General features: G+C 41.6%; 1 protein-coding gene across 1 annotated transcript in view; it reads right to left on the bottom strand.

Moving 5' to 3' along the window:
- The window catches only part of LTK (leukocyte receptor tyrosine kinase), a 303,135-nt gene that overhangs the window by 115,865 nt on the left and 169,008 nt on the right, over positions 1-18,262 (bottom strand). The window contains exons 2-4 of the mRNA XM_089686923.1: positions 14,257-14,376; positions 11,379-11,525; positions 3,159-3,381 (exon numbers count right to left, since the gene is read on the bottom strand). Of these exons, the coding sequence (XP_089543049.1) occupies positions 3,159-3,381; positions 11,379-11,525; positions 14,257-14,376 (490 nt within the window). The remainder of the gene's footprint in view (positions 1-3,158; positions 3,382-11,378; positions 11,526-14,256; positions 14,377-18,262) is intronic.

Below are 18,262 nucleotides of genomic sequence, written 5' to 3'. Positions count from 1 at the left end.
AGACAAGGCTTTTGATTGGTTGCTTAGGACAATGCACATTTCCACTTAACAGCTGCTCTTTGCATTGCTCAGAAGAGTCTTCATATTTGTTCAAATCTCAGGCATCTGAAAATGGTCATTTTACATAGATAGAATACAGTAAATAATCAAATAGAAATATTATATTATACTGTAACACTATACCAGATACATTGACACGTATGTATAATTGGTCACCAGTAGTTTGCATGACCTTGTTAAAAGAGTGTTCCATATAATAAATCTATATATGCCTTCACTAAAGATACATTAATATTATTATACAGGATTTATATAGCGCCAACAGTTTGCTTAACGCTGTACAATAAAAAGGGACACAATATAGCAATGATACAGTTCAATACAAGAGGGTTAGGAAGGCCCTCAGAAGTGCTTCTGGGAGTTTACAATCTAATAGGGAAGGGCCAGTGGTACAAAAGGTAATAACTGTGGGGGATGAACTGATGGGAGAAATAGAAGATTCGGTTATTAGCTGATGGCAGGATAGGCTTCCCTGAAGAGATAGGTTTTTAGGGATCGCCTAAAAGTGGACAGAGTAGGAGATAGTTGGACAGATTGAGGTAGAGAGTTCTAAAGGATGCTGGAGGTTGGAGGCTCTGGAGAAGTCCTGGAGACGAACATGAGAGGAGGAGACAAGGGAGCTAGAGAGCAGGAGGTCTTGGGAAGAGCGGAGAGGATTGTTTGGGTGGTATTTGGAGACAATCTCGGTGATGTCATTTGGGGCGGAGTTGTAAATGGCTTTATATGTTATTCTTAGCTAGCAGCAGCATTCATGCTAGACTGAACAGGGGATAACCTGCGATTAGATAGGTCAATGAGGAGGGAGTTGTTATAGTCAAGGTAATGATATCAAATTGTACTCTATGCTGAACTGTATGCTTATATGTGTTCTTTTAATCAATACTGAACATTATCAAAAAAAGTCTAATTAAATCCTAGTTTAAATTAACCCATCACTTACCCATTCTGGGCAAATTAACAGGTTCTCTTGATAGCCCAACACCTTTTTTACTGATATTTAGCTTCCCCATGCTCTCAGAGAATTGGGGAAGCCAAAGAAGTCTAGCGTAAGCTAAGTGTTACCAGTAGTTTGCATGACCTTTTTTTTTTTTTTTTTTTTGGAACTTACACAGGGCTAGGGACCTCCCCTTACCTCCATGTGACAATTCCTGGGCCTAGGCACTTTATCATGGGTAGAAGGGGAGGAGTCACATGTTTCTACAGACACTGATCTTCTGAGAACTAAGGGTTCTTGCTAGCAGACAGGCCAGTATAATAGTGAAAAGGTTTACAAAACGACGGGAGTGGGCTATCAGGTGAACCCGTAACTTTGAATGAGCAAAGTGACAGGTTTACTTTAGCAATAATATAAAACAGTCATATTTGACATGCCCCTCTCTCTCATACACATAGCTGAGGTAACCATATTGTAAATTGAAAGGGTATGCAATATCTATACATACAGTTGTGTTCAAAATAATAGCAGTGTGTTGAAAAAAGTGAATGAAGCTCAAAATCCTTCTAATAGCTTTTATTTCCATACACACAAATGCATTGTGAACACTACACATTCTATTCCAAATCAAAACTTGAAGAAAAATGTATCACATTTGTGTTGTTACTCTAAAAAAATTGAAGAAAAGTGAATATTAGACTGTTCAAAAAAATAGCAGTGTTTGTATTCTTCTTTACAAACTCAAACATTCACTATATAAACTGAAAAATGTTTGAAGATTTTGCTTTCCTTTGAATCAATTAATATTTCGTTGTATAAGCACTGTTTCTGAGAACTGCTGTACATCTGTGTTGCATGGAGTCAACCAACTTCTGGCACCTGTGAACAGGTATTCCAGCCCAGGATGATTGGACTAAATTTCACAGTTCTTCTCTATTTCTTGGTTTTGCCTCAGAAACTGCATTTTTGATGTCACCCCACAAGTTTTCTATTCGATTAATAACTTCTTCAAGTATTCTGATGTATTCAAACTGATCCATGATCCCTGGTATGCGATAAATAGGCCCAACACTGTAGTATGAGAAACATCCCCATATCATGATGCTTGCGCAACCATGCTTCACTGTCTTCACAGTGTTCTGTGGCTTGAATTCAGTGTTTGGGGGTCGTCTGACAAACTGTCTTCGGCCACTAGACCCAAAAAGAACAATCTTACTTTCATCAGTCCACAAAATGTTGCGCCATTTGTCTTTAGGCCAGTCAATGTGCTCTTTGGCAAATTGTAACCTCTTCAGCATATGTCTTTTTTTCAACAGTGGGACTTTGCGGGGGCTTCTTGCAGATAGCTTGGTTTCACATAGGCGTCTTCTAATTGTAACAGTACTCACAGGGAACTTTACACCTTCTTTGATCTTCCTGGAGCTGATTGTTGGCTGAGTCCTTGCCATTTTGGCTATTCTTCTATCCATTCGAATGGTAGTTTTTCGCTTTCTTCCACGTCTTTCAGGTTTTGGTTGCCATTTTAAAGCATTTGCGATCATTTTAGCTGAGCAGCCTATCATTTTCTGCACTTCTTTATATGTTTTCCCCTCTCCAATCAACTTTTTAATCAAGGTACGCTGTTCTTCTGAACAATGTCTGAAACGACCCATTTTCCTCAGAATTTCAGAGAGAAATGCACTGTAACCAGCATGTACAACATTTGCTGCCTTCCTTCCTTAAATAAGGGCAATAATTGCCACCTGTTTTTCAAAGAATGAATGACCTCACTAATAGAACTCCACACTGCTATTATTTTGAACATGCCCCTTTCAATTAGTGATTCAATTACACAGAATCAGCAGCATGCATGTCATGACTGTTGGGTCTATTGGATTTCTATAACTCTACTACACCTGCTAGTAAATTATTTGCCATGTAGAAATATCATTTCTACCAAAAACAGTGATTGATCAGGTTAGTGATGTCTGACTGCTATTATTTTGAACACAACTATCAGTTTCCAAGAATGCAAAGCCATCCCTGAACATTGACGTTAGCCATTTTGGCAGAAATATGAGAATACAGCCAATAAGTTCACACTAAATGAGGTAAATATCAAAACACCTTACAAAAATTATATTGCCAAGATATGTATGGCAGTGATCTATCTTAACAGACTCACCATTGGCCGACTTCTTCCTCTCTGAGGGCTGGTAGCTCTATGGTAAGGTTTGATTTCTTGTCCAGCATCCTAACTTTTAATCTCTGATCTGTGGACTCATCCTGAGAGTAGAACATCAATTCCAGCTTACATGTCCCAGAACTCCCAGAATACAAAGGACTCAACAGCCAGGCCTCAATGCAGCTCTCCAAAAACTGGCTTGTGTTCAGAAGAAGAATTCCATCTGTAAGAAAAATGGATGTAGACATAATATTAAATTTAGTATCAAACCCCATAAATGAGAAGAAAGAAAAAATTATCCAGTAGAGTAGAAAATTTCATGCCTTTAGTTGCTAAACTGCATAGCCAGGTAATGAAATTGATGAAAGCTAATTCCATGCAAGTTCTTAGCAAATTGCATACTAGCCAGTGCATTAGGGCTGGCATCACGGGAAAGTAGGCTCCCATAATGTTCATATGTACAGATATAAATATGTTGTTATAGGTCTTATTAGTTTTCAGGCACCTGAAAATAAAGCAGTCACAACCTGACTAATGTCATTAACCTCTTCGGCTACAGTACTAGCAACTACTCTTTTTTTTACCACCAGTCTTACTAAATAAAGGAAAGAACAAAGTGCAAGATTTTAATCAACCAATCAGATGTCCCCTTTTAGTGACCTAACTGGAAGCAAACCTTGCACGAAAAGCATCAAGTTCACTTTAAGGCCTCCATCTTTACATTGCTCCCCATCACACTATTTAGCCCCCAAAAATGAGGATAGGAAGCCCTTTGAGTTCCTCTAGGTGGAGCTTACATAGGACTGAGGACTTATGCACCTTGACCCCACATGACAGTACTGGTTCACATACTCATTCAAACCATATAATTCTTTTCTGCCGGTGATAGTCATGGAACTGAAGATATGGGGTATGTGCAGCTGGAGGGGGGCATTAAAGGTGAACTCTAGGATAACAAATATTGTCTAAATATGAGTACAAGAGGCATGTGTATTCTTATATTGCACCCTCCTAGAATCGGTTGTTAGGGAGGTGTAGGTAAATTTAGTTCCTTGGCTCCTCTGTAATCATTTTAGCAGTGTGAGATTGTTTTGGTTGTTCTAGGTCTCACTGTCTGCAGGCTCAGCTGCTCCCCCTGCCTTCTAGTAGGTTGTAGAATGTAGTGGATTGAAAGAAGCAGACCCTGGGCCTGAATATTCATGTGGTCTCAGCCAATCCCTGGAGGAGAGGATGCCCAGTAGTTGGCTGTGGGGTGCATAAATAGTCTGGGGCCTGGAGCAGCAGGGTTCTTTTCCAGGAGGAGGGGAAGACCCCAGGCTGAAGGGCTACTGCCCTTCTGGGCAGAGTAGCTGAAGCCTGCAGGAGTTCATTGAGGTCCCAGCTCAGGAAGAGCTAGAGGGCCTAGTTTCTCAGGATCTGGCCTGGAGGTTTCACAGAAGAAGTGTCTGGCTGGTATTGGACAGAGGTATCCAAGTACATGGGGATATTGTGAGTATAGGCCAGAGTGTGAGATCCTTGTGACTGTTGCTGCTTTAATCTCTTTGACCATCTGCTCCTGTGTTGTTGATTTGGGACTGTTTCTTTGCTCAGAGTCCAAGAGCTTCTTGTTCTCCTATGGTCCGGCAAGAGGGAAAATTGTCCTGATGAGTTTAAACAAGTCAAAGCGTGTCCTCTGCTTACTTAGTGCACTAATTCTGGAGTATCCAAAAGCTTACCCTGAACCCTATTCAAGTTTAACGAACATTACATCTTAAAAAGATATTCCCTGCTTGGTCCTTGAGTTGTGAAATGGTTTATGCTGCTGTCTGTCTGGCTGCCTTTACACCCACATGGGAAGAGAACCTGGGACAAATTTGTGGCGGCTGTCAGGAGTGTGCACTACACTTACTTGGGTCTTGGTGTGCTTTTTGTATTTATTTCAGACCTATACTGTAATACAGCACAAAACTTTGCCTTAGTGCAGGAACTTGTAGGCAGGTGCAGTCTGTTATCTCCACTGAAGGTGGAGCTAGACTGCAGTGCAAAAGGGAGAGAAAGTGGAGGGAATTTGGTTTACTCTTTGACTTCCTTGGTCACATGAGACAATGATCCGGTTGGATGCTCTGGTCCCATGTGACTCTGGTGGCCATCTTGGGTCAAGCAGTGTCTATTTAAAACTCTAACTCTGGGTTTTGGCATGCTTTATGCAAGTGGCTAGTGTAGGGACAGGTTCCCGGTCTGGTAGGGGCAGTGCTAGCAATAGGGAAAGGTTCTAGAGAAGTAGGGACAGAGCAGGGACTATGTCTACCTTCCCAGGAAGCTTCAATTTGTTCCTCTACACGTTCCAGTCTGAGGTATCTTCTGGCGCCCCATAGACATTAGATCAGTTCCTGTATTAAATCTCTTTTCACTGTCACATAATGACTATAGACATAGTATAAAAACTACAACTCTGATTTAATAAATTAGAAAATAAATGGCATTTCCTGAGTGAAAATAAAGAACAAGAAATTTAGATGAGTCTCAAGGAATAAGGTTAGGTTCACATCTGTGCGGGAACCTGCATGCAGCTGCACACAAGAAGTGATGCTTAAGAAAATGCATGGGGGTGCCATTAAGAGTTAATGGCTTCCCCATGCACTGAAAAAAAAAAAGATGTGAACCTAACCTTCAAAACAGAGAGTAATATAGTAAAATATTAGCATCTGCCTACAGCCAAAGAGTGTTGAATTTTAGGCTTAAATCATTTTTAATATGTTTCCCTAAATAATTTTAGCTATTAGCCCTCTCAATAAATATTGTCAAGGAGAAAACCTGAGGCCAATACTATTTGCAATCAAAGCAATGCTTTCCTTTTCCATTATTTACATTAAATAATTGTAGATTGACTTCTCTAATTCATTTTTGCGATTGACCTTTTCTATAGGCATTTGCAGGGTGAATCTTTTTCAATGTTTACAGAAATCATTGGCAAATATAACATACCATAATCAGTGAAAAAAAAATTGCAACAGTGTGTGCTCAAAGAGTTTTTTTCCTGGCTGGGTACCACAAACTGCGCCTCTGGTACCCAACCAATGGATACCTTTTCTTTAGCCCTTGGGCACCAAAAGCCAGTAGTTGTTGCTCTCCCTGTCTAGATGCACAGTGAAATGTTTGTTGTATTCACCATATAGAATGTATTAATGGGGACAGGAGGAGAAACAGCAACACATTGAACTTCCCAGTGAATGGTTGTATGGGGGGCGGGGCGCTGTCAGCAGAAGTCTGATCATTGGAGGACAGCAGGGTCAGTTGTCAGCACAGCTACAAAACTGACCATTTCTCCAGAGAATGCATTAAGGTAAAGAACCCATCAGGGGCGGACTGACCATTTGGAAACTCTGGCACTGCCCGAGGGCCCGGGGTCATGGGGTCAGTAGGGGGCCCCATGAGATGCCCCTGGTGCCTTTTTCATAGGCTTTTTTGAGTTTGGGCAAGGACACAGGGGCCCCATGATCCCCTATTGCCCGGGGGCCCCATGAGTTGTCAGTCCGCCCCTGGAACCCATATGCCTTTGCAACCACTTTAATCATTCCAAACTGCCCCCAACAGACTTAATAATGTATATACTTATACAGAGTTTTGAATACTACCTCTTGTGCAATGCCTACATTGTTGGAAACTGCTCACCCAGCATATTAATGTGAATAACACTCTGTAGCTAGGCCAGTGTTTCTCAACTCCAGTCCTCATGGACCCCCAACAGGTCATGTTTTCAGGATTTCCATTATTTTGCACAGGTGATTTGATCAGTTTCACTGCCTTAGTAATTACCACAGCTGTTTCATCTGAGGGAAATCCTGAAAACATGACCTGTTGGGGGTCCATGAGGACTGGAGTTGAGAAACACTGAGCTAGGCAATGGTACTGTGCAGAAATTATGAACAAATATAACTGAGATGTATGCTCATTGACTGATAAACACTGTGAAGCATTCTGTTGTCAACCCTATGGCTACAACACAGGATACATTAGTATGATGGCAAGTGGGAAGAATGATCCTTACATTTTTGGTCATTGGGAAGCATTACACCTTACAGAAAGCTAAATAAGATCAATGGTGTTAGTGAGAACTTATGTGAGAGGCAGGAATTGCTCAAAGAACCCCTAGCAACCTCTGCATGATCCTTTCAACCCTGGCTGAAAAATGCTGACCTCAATTCTAGATGTGAGGTTAATAACCAAGGTTGTTTGACAGTGTGTGTGTAGGGGGGTCACCAGCAGAAGTCACCACTGATGGCCTTTTGTTTGGTTGTAATTAGCTTTACTTCTTTCTCATACAGGTAACAAAATATCCAGTAGGTGATGATCGAAAGTAGAGCTACATCCTCCAATGAATGAAAGATTAATATTAATTAAACTTTCTTACTTTTTTTCTGTGCTGTTCATTTTTTTTATTCTTTTAATTCTGATCTTTTATAATGTACTTTGATGAAAGGAATTTCATGTGTGCCAGTAATTTTTAAAGGGGGCTGTAGAGAGTGCTGACTTCACAAAGAATTCTAATGACATTACCGAGCTCTAGCAGTTTCTTGGAATGTATTCTCTGATTGCCTTGTACAGTATCTTCTCAGTCCCGATCTATGCCTGTAGCATATTTACAGTCTTTGACCATCTTCTGTAGCAGACCTGCAGGCTTTGACCATCTATTGTAGTACTGTATGTCCAGATACTGACCATTTTCTGACCGTAGCTTTAAATGCACTGAGCATTACATTTGACCCATTGGTGATGTGAGATGGCACACTTGGGGGTCTCCTTATAAGTAAGTTGACCACTACTATATTAGACTCAGCATAGTGAAAGTGAGACCAGGCTGCAAGTCAAAGACACCACTGTCCATCCTATGATGATCATTTGTCACTGCTCTCTGCATATGTCAGTGACCAGGGAAAACGGTTTGAAATGAAACAGAGAACATACATGCAGTCTTTTTTTAATAAATAGGCTCTCTATTTAGCACACGAAAGAGAATCCAAAGATGTAAGGTACAAGGTACAAACGCATCTTTTTCTCTGATTGACACTTTAAAATCAAGTTTAACTCAAATTTGTTTAACTTCATAAGAGCTGCTGACTTTTGGCACAAAGTCGAAATTTGCATATTGGAACAGTTCTGTTCTGTCTGCACTGCACATTTTGAGGAAGACAGGAAGGTTTAAATTCACTTTAATAGTTCAAATATGATTTTTTCACCAATTTCATATTACATTTGTGTTGTTAATTTGCCACTCACATGTTTACTGACCTCCCTTATGCTAGAGCAGTAACACCAACACATGCATATTTATATAACCCACAGATCAGTTCATGAATAAATCATCTTCAATTCCTATGCAGGTAGGACATACCATTACAGCAAAAACATATAGTTTTCATTTATATATGTCAGTGGGGAAAATATTCAACCTGGTTGAAAACTAGTGTATTATTCATGTAGATAATGAAGCTGGTCTATCATGGGCTCAGTATCTCATCCACACCTGCATTAGAGCAGTCAGGTTTGTATGCCTTTATCATCTATGTGGGGAGAACATTAAAAGCATGTGATTGTGCATGTAATTAGTCAAAGAAGTGATGAAGGCTGAGATAAAAAACATTGATAAGCCAAAACCTTTAAATGCCTTCAAAGGAATTTAAAGTGGACCTGTCAGCTGCAGTTATGCTTGTAACCATTGCAAGGCCTGAGATTGCTATTCAGATCGTGACTTCACTACCAAGTGAGTCATTGAAATGCAATAATTCTGCAGTTTGAGAGTTCTGACTTAGCTGGCTGGCTTATTCCATACCAGTGACTCACAAGGTAGCGATTCCAGGATAACATTCACAGCCATTTCTCTTAAAAACAAGCCAATAGTGCAGTTCAAATACTTACGTTTGGACAGGTTCCTACAAGGACAGGCTTATGCTAAAAATGCCTTTTTTCAGCTTAAAAACTGATCATACCATCTCTTTTAGATTTACCAACAGCAATTTAGAATTAGGTACTAAAGCCTTGTCAAAGATGGACTCCAAGGATGATATATTTTGCATATATACATAGGCCAGCCTGGCCAATGTGAGTATGCATATGTGATTGGCCTCTGAAGCTGTAAATCACTATAATATCCTAAACTACTACAGTGACGGCCATGGTCTTTCAACTGCTGTACTGAATGGCTGCCCTTCTACAAAGTAACCACAGGTCACTTGTTTGACTACCATATAAAGAACATTTTTCTCAGTGCATGCAAAGTATTCTCTGATTGGGTGAGGTGGAGAGGAGGCTTGGTGACATTATCATCTCAACCTCATCCAGTCAGAAAACACTTTGGATTTATTGAGATATATGCAATGCATTTTCTGAATAGTGGCCATTGTGAGCCAGCAACCCCACGTAGTTACTGTACAGAAGTGTAGTTGCTCAGCACCACATCCAGAAGACAGCAGCTTTGCTGTATTAGCCCGGGCTACTACAGTGATTTACAGCTTCCATAGAGGCCAATCGGATATTATATATGCAAACTAACATTGTGCAGAGCTGACCCAATGTAAGTATGAAAAAAATATCATCCCTGGAGTTCAGCTGTAAAGAGCAGTAACAGTACATTTGTGAAACTAGTGAGCTACTAATACTATCCAGCACATTACAGCTGTGCTAAAGTCAAAAACGTTAGGCAATACATTTTAAAGTACACAGGTCCAGACTAGGGACATAAAAAAAACCCAAAACATAAATATATATATATATGTATATAAATGTGTAACAGACAGTAAATAGCAATAAAACAAACCCTTCTTCTGTAGCTAAACCTACTGTGGTAAAATTCATCCTCAAAATTCATAATAAAAACAGTGAAATTGTTCAAGTCAGGTCTTTACACTTTTCTCTTAAATCCTTCTTCCACCTATTGCACCTATTTTCTCTTTATAGTGAAGTTAAAAAAAGCCAGCAGGCTGCCCAGCCACTGATGGCATGGAGCAGGGAAGCTGAGCTAACCTGAGTAGGTGAAAGTAAAACTGAGAAGCTCCAGCTGCAAACCTTGAAAATGAATTACTCCATAATGGAGTCAGTGATTTGAGGACACTGCTTTTGATGCAGAATGGGAATTCTGTAACGCATCCACTGCAGGCTCCTCGCATTTCTTCCATACACCCAGCCCCTTGTAAATAAATCATCAATATGTTTTAACACTTCCTGATAGTGTCAAGAAGAGCAAGTCCTGCCCCCTCCCACCTCCTGTATGCTCTCCTTGGCCCATTTGATCGTTTCCCCTGCTGTCGATGTATGGGCTCAGTTTGGGAGGGTGAGGAGAGAATACCACATGCATTTTCCTATACTGTTCTTACTTTAAAATGCATTTTCTATCACAAAAAGAAAACATTCCTCTCTTCTTCCTGTCCCCTCCCTCTTATACAGTCACAGATAGTTTACATTTTCTTTTTTAAGCAGATACCTTTAATCCATTCCCACCCGCCCCAACATTCTTTTAAACAATTTGGAATGTTCAGGTGGCAGGAAGGAGATCAGCGATCATGTGATGACTGTCACAGTGGTCACATGATCAGAAGCTAGTCCTGCCACCTAGTGATCTTTGACAGCTATGCCTTTGTGCTGAGAGGGTACAGTGAGCGCGCTCTCAGCAAATAAACATTGGCTGCTCAGTGACACATATGTGCAGTGCATGGGAGTTAAAGCTCACCCTTTTACCGGTGCACATATGTGTTGGGCGATCATTAATGGGTTAATGGCAAGGGTGAGGTATGATCGGCTGCCACCAGACTCTTGGGATATCCATGTCACACATCACAAGAGGCTGTGTTTCGGGATAAGCCAAAGTATTGTGTTGTTTTAATCCTGCGTGCCTGGCAAGACTCATGGCACATCTGCTCATGCACAAGATCAAGGGCTTGCCATCAGGGGGCTGGCTTTATAAATCAGGAATAAACAACGGGTTCCTGATTATTGGAGATTCAAGAGAGCAGCATTGGATGGGATGTACATTGGAAGAGCAGCAGGGTAGAAAAGATAATGCAGGATTAAATGGGTTTGAAAGCATGTTTATCCTAGAGGTTGCTTATGGAAAAGTGGCATATGAAAAGTTATGTTCTAGGACATGGGTGAAGTTCCTTTTTAACGTCTGTTGCCTATTTCAACAACCAATAAAATAATTATAATCAATAATTTATAGACTTATATCTGTATTATAAAAACAGTTACCATCAAGGCTTCTAGACTTGTTCAGTAGCTGTATCTGGTCTTCCAGTGACAATTTTCCAACAACTGTTTGCACCCAGTGTGGCTTTCCATTCATACTTGTGGATGATGTCCAAGAACAATGTGTTTCAAAGTCACATGACTCTCCGTCTGCATTAAAAAAAAACATACCCGAGTAAATATTCTGCCAAAAAAATACTATATAGCTGAAGAGTACATTTTGTAATAATGTAGTATATTCTGATATATTTAACTCATGGAACATCCAAAATCCACACTGAAGCACAGTGTCTAAGTGGTTAGCACTACCAACTACCAGAACTAGGGTCGCTAGTTAAAATCCCAACCGCAACACCTCCTGCCCAGAGTTTGCATGTTCTTCCTCTGCCGGCGTGGGTTTCCTCCCACACTCCAAAGACATGCTGGTAGGTTAATTGGATCCTGTCTACATTGGTCCTAGTATGTATATATATGAATGTGAGTTAGGGACCTTAGACTGTTAGCTCATTGAGGGCAGGGACTGATGTGAATGTACAAAATATATATACACTATATTGCCAAAAGTATTGGGACACCCCTCCAAATCATTGGATTCAGGTGTTTCAATCACCTTCATGGCCACAGGTGTATAAAATCAAGCACCTAGGCATGCAGACTGCTTCTACAAACATTTGTGAAAGAATGGGTCGCTCTCAGGAGCTCAGTGAATTCAAGCATGGTACCGTGATAGGTTGCCCCCTGTGCAATAAGTCCATCCTTGAAATTTCCTTGCTACTAAATATTCCACGGTCAACTGTTAGTGGTATTATAACAAAGTGGAAGCAACTGGGAACAACAGTAACTCAGCCACCAAGTGGTAGGCCATGTAAAATGACAGAGCTGGGTCTGTGCATGCTGAAGCTCACAGTGCGCAGAAGTCGCCAACTGTCTGCAGAGTCAATAACTAAACACCTCCAAACTTCATGTGGCTTTCAGATTAGCACATCAACAGTGCGTAGAGAGCTTCATGGAATGGGTTTCCATGGCCAAGCAGCTGCATCCAAACCTTACATCACCAAGTAACAATGAAAACTCTGCGCCACAGGCAAAACAAAAAACCCCCCGAAAGAAACCAAAAATAAAGAAACACAGATGAACTGCTGCAGTCTTTAAAATGTGACTAACTTCCACATTAGTGAGCCCTATAAATGTATATATAGAGTGCGCTGCCAAAAATGTCAAGCCTTACATTACCAAATTCATTGCAAAGCGTTGGATGCAGTGGTGTAAAGCATGCCGCCACTGGACTCTAGAGCAGTGGAGACGTGTTCTCTGGAGTGATGAATCACGCTTCTCTGTCTGGCAATCTGATTGATGTGTCTGGGTTTGGTAGTTGCCAGGAGAATGGTACTTGTCTGACTGCATTGTGCCAAGTGTAAAGTGTAAACCCCCTCTCTCCCCCCCCCTTCCTTTCTCCCCTTCCTCCGTTTCTCTCCTACTTTCCCATCTCTCTCCCTCTTATTCCTATCTCTCCTCCCTCTCCCTCCTTCTGTCTCTATTCCTCCACCCCCTCTTTCCCTCTTAGTTTCTAATAGGGTTTTTTGTCATATTTCAGGTTCTCAGTAAAATTTGTTCTCTATCAGTAAGCCCTGGTTCACACTGGATGCGACTTGGCATGTGATTTGCATGCCCTGAGATTTGCAAATTGCATGCCAAGTCGCACCCTATTATCCGCAATTGGAGCGGTGATATCGGTGCGGTTCTGACTTGGTCGGAGCCACACCGATTTCAAAAGTAGCATATGCACTACTTTTGGTGCGATTTGCATAGACATCTGTATCAGATGTCTTGCAAATCGCACCTGAAATCGGCAGGTCCCCCGACTTTTACATCGTGCGACTTCACTGCAAGTCGCATGAATTCAAAGTCAGGCTTGATGTGAACAGAGGGTAAAAGTTCCATATCTTCTCAGTGTAAGCAAAAAACAAGTTGTGGGGGGTTGGCAACCCTGTCAGGAAGGAGTTGAGTGGGAGCCAAATGGCCGCACATGACAATTAACCCTTCAATCATCGGGCATCTTTACTGTACTATGTAACCAGCCCCTGAAAACCACACACATTTTTGCCACGTCATGCTGCAAGAGCCGCACTTCTTTCTCTGGCATTAGGGTCCAAATTATGTCCTTGTGCGCAGGCCAACTACTTTCATATACTGTTCCTGGTTGTGTCATAAAAATGGCTGCTGCGTGGTGGCTACCTTTAAACCTGGCAGTGCCCAGCGGCTTCTACAGAAAGAAGCCAGGAACTTCCCTGCAGGCTATGTTGTGTTAGATATTTAAATGCCCCCTCTATGCAGCTGAGTTGCAATATGTAGTTGATGGTTTGGTGTGGCACAGGGGGCCCCATGATCTCCTATTGTCCAGGGGCAACATGAGTTGTCAATCCGTCCTGTATGTGTGGTGTGTTTTTGGCACGCTTTACACGCATTTTAGGCTTGCTACCATTGAACTCTATAAAATGCACTTTTTGATGATAGCCCATCAAAGATGAAGCATTCAGGACTTTTTTGTAGCAGGCCGCACAGACTTATATAATTAAGCTGGAGTTGGGCTTTAATACACATTGATAAGAATTTTTTTTTATCAAGCTGATCCTTTTCTACCCACATATCTAAAAATGTTATCACTTGAAAATTTAAGGGGAGGGCAGACATTGGCCCTGCACTGATGTTCTAGAAGTAGAACATCTCCACTGAAAACTTTGATCTGAATAATACGTACACACATTGGCTGTCGGTTTTGTTTTTTGGATTCTTTATATTGGCCATAGAGGCTTATAGGGAAAAAAAACACATTGAGAAATATCAGATGTAAAATGCACAAAACAGAATAACAGATTCTCACTGGCTGGTTTGAACTGAGATGATACAGCGTCCTTTTCAGCTTCATTCATAGACATGCCGGTGATTGGTAAGCCAGGTGTTAAAATTGATTCAGCATGGAGTCCTGAGCACCAATCAGCAACTGTATTGAAAATGCAAAGATACTGTTAAAATAATCACATAAACTACTTCAACATGCAGAAATATTTCAAGACAATATATTGAGTGATATACAGTATATACTCTATATTTGTAGGTATAAACATGTATACAGCTAAGATTAGAAAAATAGAAATCTAGCAGGAATTTTATTCTAAATACAGTTTACACACAGATGCATCAAAGCAATATCAAAGCAAAATAAATGCTACCGAAAGAGAGATAAACAAAAGGGCAGAGAGGGACTGAGACAGAACGGGAGAAAAAAAGAGAGACTGAGATATACAGACTGAGATAGAGTGGGAGAGAGAGAGAGGTTAAGAGAGAAGAAAAGAGAGTCTGAGAAAAAGAAGAGAGTGATAGAGAAAGAAAGTCTAAAGCTGGCCATGCACTACAAATTTCAGATGATATCTGATTAACCAGATTAAATTCATTCAGTGGGCTGCCCTGTTGGCCCCTTCTTGCCCTGACATCCCTAGAATGAAAAATCGAAGGATCCAATCAGGTGCAACTGCTATTCTGGTATTTTGACAGCCAGCAGGACTGTCAAAAAGGGAGCTGGCTGTCAAATAAGGAGACAGCAGAGAGAAAATAAAAATATATAGATTCAAAAGAAATAAGTTAAAATAGGATGAAGAGAGAGAGAGAGAGAGAGAGAGAGAGAGAGAGAGAGAGAGGGGGGGGGAGAGGGAGAGAGAGAGAAGGTATGGGAGAGAAAGAAAGACAAAGAGTGATGGGGAGACACAGTGAGAAAGGAAGAGAGAGAAAGTAAGGGGGAGAAGTGACAAGTGAGAGAAAGGACAAGAGAAAGAAGAAATATACTAAGCAAGGTAAAGCAGAACTAAACTGTATCTGAGCACCACAAACTGAAAATGTTATCTAATTCATTTTGAATATTCAAAGCCATCATACGCATCCATCCATATCTCCATGCTTTATTTTGTTAAGAAATAACTTTGAAAAACACCCCCTTGTATTTATAGCTGCAGCCATCTTAAGTAAGGGCAGATAATACAAGTAGCATTTACTTCCTGTAATCCATCTGCTCTTACCTCAGGCATGCCAGCATGAGGGTGCGCTTAGCTGAGAAAACCCCTCCTCCTCTCCTCCAGATGAAAAAAAAAATGTCCATGAAGACTCCTGGGACATATGACATCATTTTTACCTAGGCCAAAAACCAGGAAGCAACTTAAATGTAAAATGAAAGGTTAAAAAAAATAGAAAATACAATATACCTTCCTATCTATTTACTAATGCAAGCAGCATAAGGATTAAAAATAGTTCATGTTAATTGAGGAAGTTTAGTCCCCCTTTAAAAGTGGACAAAGGAAGAAAAGAAATAGGGTAATATAGACACAGAAAATAACAATGAAAGAGATGATAAAAAATAGGAATTTACCAAAAATGTTTTTGAAAGGTCTCTGCAAAATTCCTTTATACCAGTGGTCTCCAAACTGTGGCGGATGCGGTCCTTTGCGTGCCTTTGTCCGGCCCTTGAGGCACTTTTCCACCCACTGATACAAGACACTATTCCTCTCACGGACACCAGCAATGGAACATAATTCCTGCTACTGACATCAGCAATGGGGCCCATTGACACCAGCTATGGGGTTCTATTTCTCCCACTTACACCAACAGGTCATTATACCTCCCACTGACACCAATGATGAGGCACTCCAACTGACACCAACGATAGGCCACTATCCCTCCCACTGACATCAGCAATGGGGCACTATTCCTCCCCTAATACAAAAAATGCATTGTTTACTCTTACTGACACCAGGACAATTTCAACTTCCAATGGCCACAGACCAGCCCCCCTAAAGTCTGAAGGACAGCAAACTGGCCCTTTGTTTAGAAAGTTTGGAGACCCCTGCTTTATACCAACAGCAGATTACCTTGCTCAAGAATGAATAGTGCAAAGATAAAATATCACTTTCCTTCTGCGTGGCTGAACTTGACTGTCAAAGTAAGTTGATTTTTCTATTACTGTGCTTTATGCAGCAAACTCTGCTGGGCAGTTCAGGTGCAAGGTTTTGTACCTTTGTATTCTTCAATGAAAATTGTCAATTAAAAGGAATTATTAAAAAAAATGTTACTTTTCTTCTTAACTGATTTTACTTTGTGCTTACATATTGATTCTCTGGAGGTATCCCCATACAAAGACTACTTGAAGTATATCTGTTCATTAAAATGACCTTTGTGTTTTTTTTGTAGGAGCTGGATTGGCTGTATTATCCATCTGACAGGTTCCGTTATAGTATAAGAGGTCGTAGCACAGGAAAGCAGTGACTAGTTCAATATAATTATACCGTTACTCTGCGCTAACACCATCCTGGGGGCTTAGAAGTCAGCTTCTTGAGTCTGCGATAATTACTATAATTTAAAATTAGAGCCATAATTTAATTCATTAACATACATGGTTGCCACATGGAACAATGTAAGGTCTCCACCCTGTCTGATCAGTGGGAGGATGGTGTTAACTGTCTCTGGTCTGATAACCAGAGTAGATAATGAACAATATCCATATGCATGAATAATAAACATTTCGTTTGAGTGGGGCACCATTGGGGCAGAAAGCTGCTTTGTGTCCCTTTAAGTAAATGCACAATCAACTTTTATACATATAATCATTGATTTTATTCAATAAAAGTTCTACTTTTAGGTAATGGTAGTGCTCACCCCCAGAGGGGCCGCTGAGAATGTATCCACAATAGTACAGAGGCTTCCAGTCATACAAGCACAGTCCCACGCACACCCACAGCAGTGTGTTTTTATACTTTTTTGATACGTTTCTGAATGCATTGCAGATGCTTTTTGTCCTCCTTTTTTGGGTTACTTCAATAGCAAAACCTTTATTTTCATCAAGACAATGCTCTTCCTTTGCTTCCTCTTCCTGTTTTTATTCACTTTACTGTGTTTCAGTACAGTTCTGTGCAGAAAAAAGCTGCATGATATACTTTTTTTTGGAACTGAAAATCACTAGAACGCACTTCACTGGTGTGAACTATGCCATTGGAACCCATATATTTACTTTGCATGCTATTTTGATGCAGAAAAAAGCACTGCACTACATGTGGTGTGAACGGGCCCTAACAGGAGAGGAGTCTAGGGCACAGCAGTGGTGTATTTTGGTTTTGTGCTGCCCTAGGCAAGATTAAAATCGGGCACCCCCATTTAAATGTGTCCCTCCCTTTGCTGTTTAAGACCCACCTCTTCAGGACAGGAGCATGATGGAGAGCAGTGTGACATGGGGGGGGTCACCGGACAGGAGGGAGGCAGCGTGATGGGGGGCCACAGGACAGGAAGGGGGAAGTGGGAAAGGAGGGGGGAAGCATGACAGGGAATATCAGGACAGGAGTAGGCCATTGGGACAGGTGGGGGGGGGGGGGGGTAGCAGGACAAGAGCGAGGCAGTGTGACAGGGGGAGGGCAGCATGATGGGGGGCAGCGTGATGGGTGAGGAGGCAGATGGACAGGTGGGGGGCAGAGGGACAGGTGGGGGGCAGTGGGACAGGAGGAGGAGTGCAGAGGGACAGGTGAGGGGCAGTGGGACAGGAGGAGCGCAGTGGGACAGGAGGAGGAGCGCAGAGGGACAGGTGAGGGGCAGTGGGACAGGAGGAGTGAAGAGGGACAGGTGGTGGGCAGCGTGATGGGGGCATGGGACAGGATCGGGGCAGCAGGACAGGAGGAGCGCAGAGGGACAGATGAGATGTAGTGGGACAGGAGGAGCACAGAGGGACAGGTGAGGAGCAGTGCGACAGGAGGAGTGCAGAGGGACAGGAGGAGGGCAGCGTGAGGGGGTGGGCATGGCACAGGATCAGGGCAGGGGACAGGAGGAGCACAGAGGGGCAGGTGAGAGGCAGCAAG

Source organism: Staurois parvus, unplaced genomic scaffold, assembly GCF_062004578.1.
Source record: "Staurois parvus isolate SC_StPar_1 unplaced genomic scaffold, SC_StPar_1.0 ptg000414l, whole genome shotgun sequence".
NCBI lineage: Eukaryota > Metazoa > Chordata > Amphibia > Anura > Ranidae > Staurois > Staurois parvus.
This window is presented reverse-complemented; position numbering and strand designations above follow the sequence as displayed.